This window comes from Syngnathus typhle, linkage group LG17 (assembly GCF_033458585.1).
Source record: "Syngnathus typhle isolate RoL2023-S1 ecotype Sweden linkage group LG17, RoL_Styp_1.0, whole genome shotgun sequence".
NCBI lineage: Eukaryota > Metazoa > Chordata > Actinopteri > Syngnathiformes > Syngnathidae > Syngnathus > Syngnathus typhle.
This window is the reverse complement of record NC_083754.1, coordinates 7,917,521-7,931,955: the sequence shown is the minus strand read 5'-3', so window position 1 is coordinate 7,931,955 and position 14,435 is coordinate 7,917,521. Positions and strand designations below refer to the sequence as shown.

The 14,435-nt window shown below is 46.1% G+C and overlaps 1 protein-coding gene across 2 annotated transcripts; it reads left to right on the top strand.

The window, feature by feature from the left end:
• The first annotated feature begins 5,141 nt into the window (after nt 1-5,141).
• Nucleotides 5,142-10,667, top strand: LOC133170240 (forkhead box protein K2-like). 2 transcript variants are annotated; one of them, XM_061302992.1, is made up of 10 exons: nt 5,142-5,646; nt 6,780-6,974; nt 7,047-7,200; nt 7,337-7,483; nt 7,560-7,753; nt 7,869-8,071; nt 8,164-8,415; nt 8,516-8,707; nt 8,798-8,950; nt 10,496-10,667. In XM_061302992.1, exons 1-10 carry the CDS (start codon nt 5,351-5,353, stop codon nt 10,498-10,500), a joined length of 1,791 nt encoding a protein of 596 aa, XP_061158976.1. In that variant the 5' UTR covers nt 5,142-5,350; the 3' UTR covers nt 10,501-10,667. The 2 variants fall into 2 exon arrangements, with proteins under 2 accessions (XP_061158976.1, XP_061158975.1); XM_061302991.1 differs by having other exon boundaries at nt 8,798-10,667.
• Nucleotides 10,668-14,435: the final 3,768 nt, after the last annotated feature.

Here is a 14,435-nt window from a genome sequence, read left to right as displayed (position 1 = left end):
TCATGCCACACATGAGATCAAAGGTCAATTTGACTGGTAAATCTGTTTTAGAAGACTGCGCGATTTGCATCAATTCAGCCTATTTGGACAAGTGTGTGTCCACTGCGGTGTTTGAATGCAAGTGCGCAACCTCCCACCCCCCCGGTCGACACGTTGACATCCGGGACACACCTTGCAGCTGTTGCCCGTGTGGGCGGGGTCTCCCGTGCGCAGGTGAGCATCCTCTCCTTCCTCCGTTTGTTCTTTTCCTTGGCTTGTCGTCGCCCGGTATTAGGTTTTGCGCGGATGTTTGCTCGTCCTTGGGGATGGTCATGGACGTGAGAAGATTGGTGGGCAAATGTTTGCCTCTGCTGTTCGCCGGCTTGGCGCTGGACGCCGCCGGCCTGACGCTGCTGCTGGTCGGCGTGTTCGCGAATGTGCGCTCGGCCGACGGCCAGTACTACGGTGACTTCTTCATCTTCACGGGCGCGGTGATCATCTTCGCCAGTCTGGGCTTTTGGGTCATGTGGTACGCAGGCAACGTGCGTGTCCCGCCTGGCGACGCGCGCGACGCCCGCGCGAAGGGCCTGACCGCGCGCATCGTGCGGAAGCTCTCCGAGAGGCTCAGCCGAAAGATGGCGAGCACGAAAGCGGGCGCGATTGCGAGCACGGCCGGAAACGCGCGCCTGTACGACGACGATGATTTGGCTGGAAGATCGAGGCCTCACCAGGCCAGCAGGATCACGTGGGGAAAGGCCACCGTCCACAACAGCAAACAAACTGAGCCCCAAAACGACAACAACTTTGGAAGATACCGCCAGGAAAACAACAACCAAGATGAAAAAGTATACGATAACCGAGGCTTCAACCATGAAACTGACCACAACGAGGACAAATACAGCAAAAGATCTCATGAAGACTACCACAAGGAGGAAAACTACAACTACACAGAAGAAGGATACGACACGAAAGCCTATGATGGCAAACATGAAGCTGAACTGTGACACGAAATGCACAGCCATGAAAACGACAATTAAGATACCCATACAATGAAGGATACGGCAACGAAAGAAGTCAATGTAGATGCAAACTTCGACAAGAATGAAAGTTACAACCTTGAAGGACAAAGTCGTCAACAGCAAGTTTCCGTGGCAACCGGCAACTATTAGCCAATATTTGCCATGTGAGTTTCCATCCTTGTCATGTGACAGCCGGCCGACCGGTTTGGCTTTGTTGACTCAACAGCCACCAGGATCCTCACTAATAAGACGTGATTGACAATTTCTCACAAAATGACTGGACATCTCGACTGACACACATACACACTTTGTTTTTTAAGTGCTGACTCATGGCGGGTGTGTTACGGGAAACTATGCGACATGCGTTCCTTTGCTATTTTGCTTATTTATCTATGAAACATTTCTTAGCATAAATAAGTTAGAAATACAGAAAGCCCGCCTACATAATGGATTTCAAGATTGCAGTCCCCAAAATTTCACTTTTTATTAATATTGATTTGCACTTACTCATATTGCGTCCAATTGCGTTATCGACCACTAGGTGGTGACATACTCCTGTGAATTGTGAAGAAGAAGAGTGAAAACAGGAAGCGTTTCAAGCTCAGCCTTATTCCTGCTGATTATGGAATGTAAACTCATTAATTGTGATTTTAAAGTAAATGAAGTACAGTTATTTAACCATTGGCATGTTATTTATTAATAATTTAAGATGAGAATTTGATAGTTTGCGAAAGATGACATTTGTTTGGAGGGATTGCTACGCTATTGTTTTAAAAGTGTGTTTGAAGGCCTTCAAAGGAAATGCAAGCGCTGTCATTGCTATGAGTGGCCTGGGAACGAAACCCTGTGTCGGATAGAAAATATTTATAAACCTTGTTATGTTGACTGACTGTTGATTGACGGCACGATTGTCACGTCATTCAAAAGCGGAATGGATTCAGGAAGCCGCCAAACAAGTCGGCCCAGCTCAGGAATGAAGATGCACTTCTTTATGAACTGGCCCTTCCACTCCAGGACTGTTCAGAATTTATGCGAAGGGAGCTCCCAGGGTCAAAAGCAGCCAGCGCGGAATCATCTCGACTCGCAGTCGTCTCGGCTCTGCGTCTCGGTGGGGCCATAATGCCTAACAAATGCACGTCCTTCTTCCTGGCTGTGGCCGTGTTCCTGGATGTGGTGGGCTTCCTGCTGTTACTGGTGGGCATCTTTGCCTCACTGAGGTACTGGGATTTCTTTGTGTTTTCGGGACCCTTGCTGATCTTCTTGAGCATCTTCCTGTGGATCTTCTGGTACATGGGCGGCCTGCTGGTGCCTGAGGAGGAGCTCGACCTGCTCAAAAATAACCGGGACCTGCCCTAAGCCATCCAGACCAGGGGATGAGATCAGGACGTGATTGTATATCGCTTTGGCCGTCAGTGGGGGAGCTGCATCGTGTGAGGATGTCATAACAAAAGAGTGAAAGGAAGAACCTGAGGAAAACATCTAGAAGATTCCAAAAAGTGGATTGGAGGAATTTTTTCAATGTGACTCCCGTTGACGTTGATTACACTTCACTCATGAGCTGGAGCTTTTCTCGATATCTTCGATGATATTGTTGACGTTGAGCGAGAAGGATAAAGGGAGCAGACATCCGTGATGCATTTGGTCTAAAATTTTCCTTTGCCCAATTTTGAGACCAACTCCGGCCTTCTCAAGCCCTCAGACATTTTTCATTAGATTTAATGACTAACAACAACAAAAAACTATCAGCACTCCAAGCAAACCTCACATAGATTGTATAAAGAACTGAAATGTGCAAAATGTTGCAAATGATTAATAAATGCTTGTAAGCTATTATTACTAAGGTTAGCTTAGCAAACCTTTCTGATGTTTGGTGGGACTTGGGGAGATCTCCAAATCCTGACGTCATGTGCGTCATCGTTGCTAAGTAATTTTTTTAACAGAACAATTCCATTAAGGAAAAAAACTTGAGCAGATTTGGTTTAGTGGACCTCAAAATGGAAACGCTTGAGGAAGTTGTGTTATTATTTACATAAAGCGGCTTTGCAGTTTTTTTCCTCCAGTGTGTCTTCAAAACTCGTCAAACCGGAGTCGCAGGCTTTTACAGAAAGAACATCCACCCTCCCCGGAAAAAGGAAACACACCACTTTACCAAAGTGCTGAAATGATCCACCCCCCTTCATAGCAATATTGCTACTTCCTTGTCATCCATGTTGCTTCACAACTGGGCTGAACATTTGGCGGCATGTTTAAAAAAAAAAACCTCTGCCTGAAGCAGAAGGCGTTGCTTTTTTTTTTTTTTTTTTAACTCGATGCAGAAGTCAAATTTAACACGTGATGTGTATCATCTGCGAAACACGTGTTGACATAAAGACACTGTTCTTTAGTGAAAGCAACACACCTCAGCAGACACGTGAGGCGCCCGGATGTCTCCCGGACATGGCGAAGAGGAGACGAATGTTATTAATGGGCTCCATTTGGGGAGGAAGCGGCCGAGTAATGGATCTCTCGCTCTGATCAAACTATTGCTCGCCTGTCGTCCCAGAGGGACTCCGATGCACCCCGCCTTCCTCTGTTGTGTTTGTAGGTAAAAATGGTTGCTGTGGTGCTGATCATCATCTTCATCCCGTTTCATTTAGATGTTAATGATGACAGACGTGTGGTTTGTAAGAGCTTAGTGACGTGCATAAGCGCTAATGCTAAGTGGGCTGTCACCAGAGAGCCAGCAAAAAAAAGAAACAAAACAAAAACAGATGAGACACAAGCTAGTCTTACAGAGATGAGGTCATTGTCCGCTTTTAAGGCGACGCCATTAGCAGGTGAAAGGTTGCTGATGTTTTACAGCCTACAAGAACTAATAAAATGTGAAACAAGGAAATATGTCTTCGTAACGCGGTTAAGATTTGATGTCATTCAATTACATGCTGCTATAGACCAATTTAAAAAAAAAGTGGCGACAGCAGCAGCAGGTGAAAGGTCACAGATGTTTTACAGCCTACAAGAACTGATAGTGTGAAATAAGGAAATATGTCTTCGTAACGTGTTTAAGATTTGATGTTATTAAGTTAGATGCTGCAATAGACCAATTTTAAAAAAAGGAAATATCAGAACAAATATATTACTTCTTTCTCTAACGTATATACTTTATAATTATTCAGATATAACCGGCATCTGTTTTAAAAAACAGATCATATAATAAATACTTAGAAGCCAAACGACCTAACTAACTAACTAACTAACTAATAGTAATTTCTTTATTTGCATGAAATTAATTTTCAAAATAGCTAATTAAAATTAAATAGAAATGTTACTAATCAATTCATCGTTTTTGATTCACACAAAAGTTATGTAGTACAACAAATACCACCGAACCTACTCATTAATCAGATGCTCCGTTACCAAAAATTGGTTAAAGCGGCCCCATGACGTCACCCCAAATAACCTGAAAATGTGTGGCGCCCTCTAGTGACTCGTGAAGGCTACCAGCCAACTCCCAGTCTGACAGCACATATCTCCGGTCTGACAGACACAGCCAGCATTCCATCGTGTTAAAATATTTTTTCTGAGACCATTGTTCTGCAAAAACCTTTTTACTGTCAAAAATTATTATTACTATTCCCCCTTTCTCCCAGTATATTTTTCATCCAACATTCTCAAATTCAACTTCGCGTTAAATTATAAAAAAAATTAACAAAATATTCTACATTTAAAGTCAAGTTTCATCTTTCAATTAATCTTTTTAAACATTTTCATCATCACAAATCAATAAATCGATTTGTATTGCACTTTTTGTTTGTTTACAGACACTGTAGTCACATCAATTACAGAAAGCTGAAACATCTACTTCGAGTAATTCGGTGTTTGTTCTTTGTCCCTTACCCCCACTACGGGTTTGACGGATGCTGGTGTTTTTGTGTTTTAATGTTTTGTATTTTGGTTTTGGAACATTTTGGCGTTGTTCTGTGTCGCCATTCGTCTGTGCCGCTTCACGTCCTCCCATACGTGCAGACAGTGCCCCCCAACCGATCTTGAACGTGTCCTCGGATTACTCCTCGCGTCCGATTGGTCGAGTTCTCGGCGCTGCATCACTGTCCTCGCACCCAATTGGCCGAGGGCGCCGTCAGTCTACTGTCATTCACGCCTCCTCCCCGGCGTTAGGTAGCACGTCTCGACGGCGTTAGCCTTTCTCTCGGCGGTGGGTCGGAGCCGCTGTCCCCGGCCTCGCATGTTCCCCTCCAAATTCTGCTTTTAAATTCGATGCCCCGTTGCTAGGTCGGCTCGCTTTCGGCCTCCGCTGCGTAGCCCCCCCCCCACTCGTGTTAATTTCATTTCGCCACCCGCCCATCGCGTTGATCATGGCTGCAGTGAGCGGCTCGTCCGGGCCGGTTGCGCGGCTCGAGGGCCGCGAGTTTGAGTATCTGATGAAGAAGCGCTCGGTGAGCATCGGGCGCAACTCGTCGCAGGGTTCCGTGGACGTCAGCATGGGTCACTCGAGCTTCATCTCGCGGCGGCACCTGGAGATTTTCACCGCCAGTGATGACGGCGGAGGTGGAGGGGGCGACTTCTATCTGCGCTGCCTGGGCAAAAACGGGGTGTTCGTGGACGGGGTGTTCCTTCGCCGAGGCGCCGCTCCGTTGCCGCTGCCGCCGATGTAAGTAGTGCTAATCCCTCGCCTCTAGCATCAATGTGGATCCTACACTAGTTAGCCACGCAAACTAAAGCAACATGTTTTGCGGTGTTAGGGTTTGCCTTTTGGGGGAGAGGGGGGCAGCACGTGTATTAGCTTGTTAGCCGCGATGTGTCTCCTTCCTCCATCGTCTTTGTTGACATTCTTGTTAGCCACGTTAGCCCTTAGCTGCTGCTTCCCGGCCTAGATCGCGTGTGTGAGGCTGGCGGCCTATTGTTGCCTCACGAACGCTTATTCATCTACTATAGATGTGTGTGGTTTTGTCGGAAGACGTCTCGGTGTTATTGAAACAAATGTGTTGGTTAACACTAGCTGGGTAGTGCTGTGTTTTGTGAATGGAGGCCGTTGGACGTAAACAAACCAAACTCGTCTCCGCCCCAGTTCACGCACACACCCTTCTACAAGAACCACAGTTTAATAAGGAAACATATTTGACGTTTGCAATAGCGTTTGGCACAACTGTCTTGGCATGGGTGACATGTCTGAAAATCAGAACTATGTTCAAGTGTTTTGCATGGGGGGTTTTTTTGGTAGAAAAGTCAAAGCTTTTGTGACTCCTGCTTTGGGTTGGTGAGATTCTCGAATCTAGATTATGATGACCTGGAAATTCCTATGAGACATCATTCAAAATATAGCATAGCCTGAATATATACCATTTTCAATACTTAGTCATTTTTTCCACTTGGTTACCCTTGTTGGAATGTTTAATGCCATGGCACGGCCAAGTGTGTTTGGCCCCAGTTGTTTGTTTGTGTAGCTAACTAGCTGGATAATAAATATTGTGCCAAGACGTCACTTCTGTTAACATCAGTTGAATCATGTGAATAATGTTCCTCTTTTATTGTGTATCTCCAAAATATATTTTCTAAATTTCTTACAAATTTCAAATATGGTGAAACTAAAATAATATCCGTGTTATATTGATTTCTTACAAATTCCAAATATGGTGAAACTAAAATAATATCCATGTCATATTGATTCATCATCAAGACTTGAGAGTTCTCAACCCCAAGATACATTTTTATCTGGTTAATTGATGAGACATTGGATAGCGTAATTGATCATTAAAAAAAAATTGGGCTTTGTCATCTGCTCAGGTGCACGTTCAGGTTCCCCAGCACCAACATCAAGATCACCTTCACGGCGCTGTCCAGCGGCAGGAAGACGAGGCGCGAAGCCCCCGAGTCGCCCGTCAAGCCGGCGCAGCCGCAATTTGCGCCGCTCACCATTAACATTCCCGACAACCTCGCCCACCTCATGAGTCCGCTGCCCTCGCCCACTGGAACCATCAGGTAAGCGGCACTTTGAAATGTCTCACCTGACCTTGGTGTGAGGCTGACTGTGACGGGTGTTATTCTTGTCAGCGCGGCAAACTCATGCCCGTCCAGCCCCCGGGGGGCCGGCTCGTCGGGTTACCGCATGGGGGGCCGCATGGTGAGTTCGGCCGAATTGCAGCTGATCAATGACAACTCTCAGCCCGAGAACGACAAGGACGCGTCGGGCGAGGACAGTCCTAAGGTGAGAGTCCTGCAGAGCGCCTACGAGGCACAACTTTATGTTGTTTAAAGGCTGAAGTGGTAAGATAAGTTTGAAATGATGTTAAAGTTGTAGTTGTTGTAACACTTTGCTGAAGTCGAGGCGTGTGTTTGGTCAGGACGACTCCAAGCCGCCCTACTCGTACGCCCAGCTGATTGTTCAGGCCATCACGCTGGCGCAGGACAAGCAGCTGACGCTCAACGGGATCTACAACCACATCACCAAGAACTACCCCTACTACAGAACCGCAGACAAGGGCTGGCAGGTGCGTTTAATTGACGGCGCCACTCGAGCAATGCCCCCGCTCACGTCCTGGCTGACTTCTTTCTTCACTGCCACAGAACTCCATCCGCCACAACCTGTCGCTGAACCGTTACTTCATCAAGGTGGCACGCTCGCAGGAGGAGCCCGGCAAAGGTTCCTTCTGGAGGATAGACCCATCCTCCGAAGGCAAGCTGGTCGATCAGGCCTTCAGGAAACGACGGCCCCGCGGTGTCCCCTGCTTCAGGATCCCGCACGGGCCCCTCTCCTCCAGGTAAGCCTGCCAACGGACTTGGGTACCACCGGAGCAGAACACGGTTCTTAAGAAAATTCCAAAGAATCTGTCTTTGTCTCGGTTAAGTGGATTGATTACCTGTTTGTTCCGTCAGGAGCGCCCCGGCCTCTCCCAACCACTCAGGGGTGCTGTCGGCTCACTCCAGCGGCATGCAGACTCCCGACAGCTTGTCCCGAGAGGGCTCCCCGGTCCCCATGGAGGTGGACTCCTCCTCCGTAGTCCCTGCTGCCCCCACCGCGGTGGTCCAACCCAAGCTGGCTGTCATCCAAGAAGCTCGCTTTGCACAGAACACTCCGGGTTGGTTTCGGGGTCATCTTCCACTTGTGGCTCTCACTTTCATTCGTGTATGTGATAATTAATTGACTGTCAACATATTGAACTGATCGCAGGCTCTCCAGTCGCCAACCAGCCGGTGCTGATCGCGCTGCAGGGTCAGCTACCTCAAAGCTTGAAGCCGGTCGCCTACACCATGGCGTCTCCGGTCAGCACCAGCTCCTCCCAGCCGGTTCCGACCGTCCAGACGGTCCACGTGCTGCAGCAGATCCCCGCCGGCGCCACCGCTGTCATCGCGCAGCCGGCCGCTGTCATCGGCAAAAACGAACTGCAACTACAGGAGAATGGAGAGCGTGCTGACAGCAAAGGTGGGTGAAAAAAAAAAAAGACGTGTCAAGTCTGGACTGCAAAGGACTGACAAAAAACAATAAAGAGCCACTGACCTTCAAAATGTGGGTGTCGTCGCAGTGAAAGTGGAGGCGGTGCCCAGCGTGACAGCCACGGGCGCAGTGGGCCGCATCATCCAGACTTCAGCGGCGTCCGGGCCCCTGCAGACTGTCGCCATCCTTGGTCAGCACCAGTTGCCCATCAAGACCATCACGCAGAACGGAAACCACAGCGTCACCGCCGCCATACAGAGCAACGCTCACAACACCTCCAGTACGTCCCCAAGTCTTCCCCCACCGCCCAACACAAACGGCGCTCGGCTCTGCTTAACAGATCTAACTCGAGGCCGCTTTTGTTGTTTAGGTCCGTCCGTGGCCAGCCCGCTTCACCTGCTCGCTGACCATGCCTCTGCCTCGGCGTCGCTGCCCACCATCAAACGGCAGAACGGCGACCCGCAGGTGCCGCCGGACGCCAAACGGGCCAAAACGGAGGACGAGGCAAGGCCGGCTGACAACGGTAACAACTAAGCTCCTTAATGGAACACCCCCACCCGGCACCGCAAAGCGAACCCCCCACACCACCGCACCAAGATCCTTTTTTTTTTTTTTTTTTTTTTTTTTTTTACATGTCTCTAGACCCCCAAACGGGGGGAACATTTCTGGTAGAGTTTCGGAACATTTCCCGGAAATTTCTGAAAAATTCCAGGTACATTTCTGGAAGTCTTCTTGGTACATTTTCTAACAACATCTGTCAACTACCTGGAAAATTTTCAGTAAAGTTCTGGAAATTCTTTGATTAATTCCAGGTATGTTTTCGATGTATTTCTGGGAAGTTTTCAGTGCATTGCTGGAAAGTATTTTTTGGGTTTTTGTGTAGTTAATTACTGGAAGGTTTTGGGCAAATCTCCATGGGAAATTCATCTGCGAAGTTTTGGAAATGTTCCGAATTGTAAAGTTTTCATGGGAATAGCTGAGAATTGTGGATGATTTCATTGGCGATTGTATCGCATTCAAGCATAAATCTGAACTTTTCTGGCAGACGTTCGTTCAAATTTGATAGCTATCTTTGCCCGCATGTGAGGGCATCACAGTGCAAAGCGAGCCCTACTGCTACAATTTTGAAAATGCACACGTAATTTAACAAACCGCGTGGCACCAAAACACTACTTTCATATTAGTTTTGAAAAAAAAAATTCGGCAAATAACTTCTGGGTTCTCAACAGCTGTTTTGATCATGAAGTCGACCAGTCCATTTCTAAGGACTTCCACCTATGCCTTCCCGTGATGCTTCCAGTCCCTCTGTTGTTGATGACGCAACAGGAAAAGCTTATTGGCTACTTCCTGTCGCCGTGGCGACACTTCAAACCGGCTGCTCTGAAACGGAAGCAGCCAAATTAGCTTGGAGTGTCATCAGCAGATCGCCACTGGAAGGCATACAAGAGGACATTGTTGGAAATGTCATTTTCTGTTCATTCCCACGGAAAGTTTAGACAATTTCGGAAATTTTGCAAACCCGCTTGTCTCGCCTGAGGTGCCAAAAGAGTAGCGAAGAGAAAAAAAAACAAAAAAATAGAGTGGTGTCAAACGGACAGGCCAAACACGAGCGCCTTAAATCCAGCTTAGCGCCACCCCTCTGTCGCATCTACCTCAGCAGAACGGAGACCCACGCTCACCCCATAAAAAGCCCCTCCCCTCATGAACTTTTCATCCAGACTACGAGGGTGGCGGGCATCTTACAAAAACAGCCACACAATCAGAGAATGGGATTCTAAAAAAGGTCACGTTTGGCAGCTAGCCGCTCAACTCGCAACTTCTTATCCCGCGACAGCGCCGCCGTGTGGAGCGGAGGGCGTTTTCTTTCCTTTGATTTCATTTCCAACAAAACACGCAAGCTTGTTGAAAAACCTGGAATCGTAGCCACATTGGAGGACTTCAACAAAGACCAATCCTGCATGAAAAAGAAAGAAGGAAAAAACATACCTGCACTTGATTCAATGTTTGTCATCTTCCTTTTCTTTTAATTACCCTATCATCTCCTTTTTTCACGCTTCGTCTCACGCAGAATAAAAAAGAAAAACAAAGGAACCCCCAAGTTTTGCGCCATAATTGAGTCAATCGTGCCCCCTCTGCGAGATTCCGATTGTCCACGTCCTAAACAAAGAAGAAGAAGAAAAAAACATGTTTGTTCAGCCACAGTGGAGAAATGCTTTTTTAAAATAAATTAATTTAAAGTCTTTGTTGTCACTGCTTTTTTTTAAAAAGAATATTTGTATCACAACCATCTGGACTCATTGGACCAATTTCTTCCAGCTGGGGCCAAGCTCGGGGTGAGATTCTCACTTTTTGAGGGGTAAATTATTAGTGGTAGTATTAGTATTAATGCTTCAAATAGGCCAGGTATTTCAGTAAGGTTGAAATATGTGTATGAAACTGTCCATAAATAGAAATGTGGAAGTAATATTCTCCATAATTAAATTAAATCAATTACTTTGTTTTCTGTAATTAAATTCACCAGTTATTCAAAGGAAAAATATGAAAAGAAATATGGCCACATGAGGGCGCTAAAGTCGGTTGAACTGCACTCTATTTTTTTTTGGGCGAGACGTAAACTGTGGACTCAATTACCACAAATCCTTTCGGAGTGAATCTTTTACTTATGCCCGAGTCCCCACTCACAAACATTACCAACATTTGTACAATGACACTCAAGCTAAATTGAAAATTTGTATCGTTTCTTTTGACAGTATCGGGTCAAATCAAACTAGTAGCGGACTGCAGGCAGCAATGTGGGCTGTTTACGAGCTCGCTCTGCTCACGGAGTTGCCATGACGACCGCTCGTTGGCATCATTTGCATCCTTTAACAACAGCAAGCAGACCTGTTTGTGGAGGTGGCGTCTCCTTGGCAACTGGGCTCCATGTAATATGGGGCGGCGAGGGGGGGGGGGGCGCCTTCATTCACAAAAGACCAACTAACACATTTCCAATCTTAGAACAACGTTGTATTTCTTTTGTAACCTCCACCACTCCCGTGTCCAAATTACCCGTTGCATATAGTTTCACATGGTCTTCACATAGATGTTATGTTATTAATTATCACAAACAATAACATAAAGAAAAGTACATAGAGCAAATGTCCCCTTTCCATTTATAGCAGAGCTTAGTGTTAATCATCAGCCAAGAAGTGACATTATCTCACAAGTCATGTTTGTTAGTTTTCTGGGACAAAATGGCCGCGAAAAGGTTGAAAGGCCAAAAGCAGGTCAAACTATTTCCGGTAATCCTCTGCATATCATAGCCGCTAAGTCGTCTCTTGACACAAATAACTGCCATGACAAAAGTGGAACACAAGAGCATGCTGTGAACACTAAATAGCTGCATTCTATTTTCAGGAGACCAATCCCATTGCGGGTTTTCTCTCCTTGTGTTTGAATGAGAGGAAAGTGAGCAAAAACGATGGTGACCACACTGCTGGATACTTACTTAGGGACACCAGCTCAAGGCAGTCAATGCAAACAAAAAAATCATCAAAATATTGAGGCTAATTGATTTGAATTTATCAATGTGTTTTTTTTTCTCGATTCCCAACGTGTCCCAAGGAAACAAGACTCACAAGAGCCACCACATTCCTGTTCCGAGGCCTAGGGATCGGCCGGGGCCTCTCCGACCTTGCTCCTTTAAGCACATTTACGGGGCGCACCAAAGTTCGCAACGGATCCGGCGACACACCGCGCGCGGCTTCCCACGCGCGCAGTCCGCTCCGCATGATCCATTCCGGTCGGTAGGAAAATCCGCGTCCGGGTTTTGCGAGAGGTTTGTTCCCTTCTTGGAAAGTAGGTCACTGTTTGCTTTGTATTATTCAGCAAGTCGAGCAAAACTCCAGCGAGCTGCCAGCCCGCCGCGCCCCACACATGCACGCGCACATGACACAAAATTAATGCTCGGTCCAGAACGACTGGATAGGACTGTCAGGCTCGCTACACGCACACACTACTGTACACAATGACGACTCACAACATGTACGCAAGTCACATCCATATATTCCATAGCACACAACTTTTGATATACAACACACATGCTTGCAGGTATGCTTTCCAAGGAACCGTTAATGTATGTAGGGTGTCAAATGGAGGTCTCAAGTCACAGTTTGGGTTCACAGATATTTTTAGGTCAAGGTTTAGGTCTTCAAAATTAAGGTTTCAAGCCAGAGTTGACATGAAGTTCCATCGTCACACTTAACACTGTTTCTTGGCCTCTTTCCTTTCTTTGTGGCTTTTCTTTTATATTTCTCTTTATTTGTCTGTCTGTTTTTCCTCCTTCCTTATTTTCTCTTGGTATTCTGTCTTTCTCTTTTTGTTTTTGTCGCTTAGTTTTGAGCTAGTCCGGAATCCTACATGGAATGTGAGCCTGTTACGTAACCGCCAGGATACTCGCAGGCTTTTTTTGGCGCGCCCTCTGTCTCAGCGCACGCAAAAATGACAAGACGCTCAGCTACGGTTAACGTAAAAAAAGGCCAACTGGATCAAATATGTCAACCAAAACAAAACATCTGATAACATTTTTTAACCTTTTTTTCATCATTTAGCCAATGGGTTGCTATGACACAGCACGTCTGTAACTTTAAATGACGGACATCTGCTGACAAATTCCTGCGTTTGCTGATAACGTGTTAGCGGTGTGCTGGCTAACCTTTACTTTGCCCTTTAAAGTGCAAAATGCGTTGATTGAAATGCTAATCAACTCAAAAGGTTAGCATTCAAAGCGCCCGCACAAATTAATTGTGGCTATTGCTAACTACACTTTTTTCAATTCTCATCCAAAAGAAAGGCCACCAACATATTGCATGAAAATCATACAGAGGCCAAACAAAACACTGAAGTAAAAAGACGCCCCAAAGAAAAAGACACCTAGTCAAAGAGACATTGGGACAAGTAGATTAAACGACAGCTAGCCAACTACACGTCCGTTGTTGTTTGCTAGCGTGCTACGCCGGTATCAGCCACAAGCACAGCGCCAATTAGTGGTGGTGCATGCATGCTGCAGCGCATTCACGTCTGTTAGCCGCCAACTAGGGGTGTAACGATTCATCGATACACATCGATTAATCGATATAGTGCTCTACGATTTATTGGCATCGATGCTAAACGTAAACATCGATTTATATCGCCGTGTTTGACCTCAGACATTAGACGCAACTTTATTTTGAAATCCAGTTCATTGTTGCTTGCTTCCTCTTTCTGGGAGCAGTGCGCCCGGCGTTGTTGTGTTGTGAGCAGAGCAGGCACGTGAAAGGGGAGTCGACAACTAGTACGCGGCTCCTGGGCTGGTGCTATGGCTAGTGTCCAAAAAGACGAGGAAATTTGCTCCCCTTTAGGCTTCAAGTCATTCGTTTGGAAGCACTTTGGATTCCAAAGAAAAGATGACTCAACGGACAAGACACGTGCAGTTTGTAAATCCTACCATGCGGTGATCAAATATTCAGGGAGCACAAATCTCGCCGCACATTTAAAGAAAAAACACGACATCAAAGTTCAGTGTTAAAATAAGCACTTTGTATACTACAATACTCTTGTAATTTCCTAAATAAAGAGTTTGCAGTACCTTGTTGATTTTGCGTATGAATTGTTATAAATCAGGATATTGTTCTATATTTTTTATTTAAAAAAAATATATATATATCGATCGTAGAGTGAATGAACCACAGCAGGCTTTAAGATATCGGCAAATATCGTATCGTGATTCTTTGTATCGATATGATATCGTATCGTGACAAAACCCGCGATTTACACCCCTACCGCCAACGCTTTATGAGCATCCAAACCACGATGCATTGGTCTCGCTGGCAAGGCAATGATTGTTAATAAGACGCTTAACAAAAAGTTCCTGCGTCTTTTATTGTGATTAGAAACTTTTGGCCAATCGGCGAGCAGAATCAAGTTCACAAAAGGGGACAAACTCATAACCAAGATCGCGGCACCGGTTAAAAGGTTTGGCCCGGCAGGAA

Bases quoted from the DNA above. Each gene is read 5' to 3' on its own strand.
- LOC133170240 (XM_061302991.1), top strand. From the start codon at position 5,351: ATGGCTGCAGTGAGCGGCTCGTCCGGGCCGGTTGCGCGGCTCGAGGGC. The intron at 6,975-7,046 runs GTAAGCGGCACT...TATTCTTGTCAG, and splicing joins TCGCCCACTGGAACCATCAG to CGCGGCAAACTCATGCCCGT. The intron at 7,201-7,336 runs GTGAGAGTCCTG...GTGTTTGGTCAG, and splicing joins CGGGCGAGGACAGTCCTAAG to GACGACTCCAAGCCGCCCTA.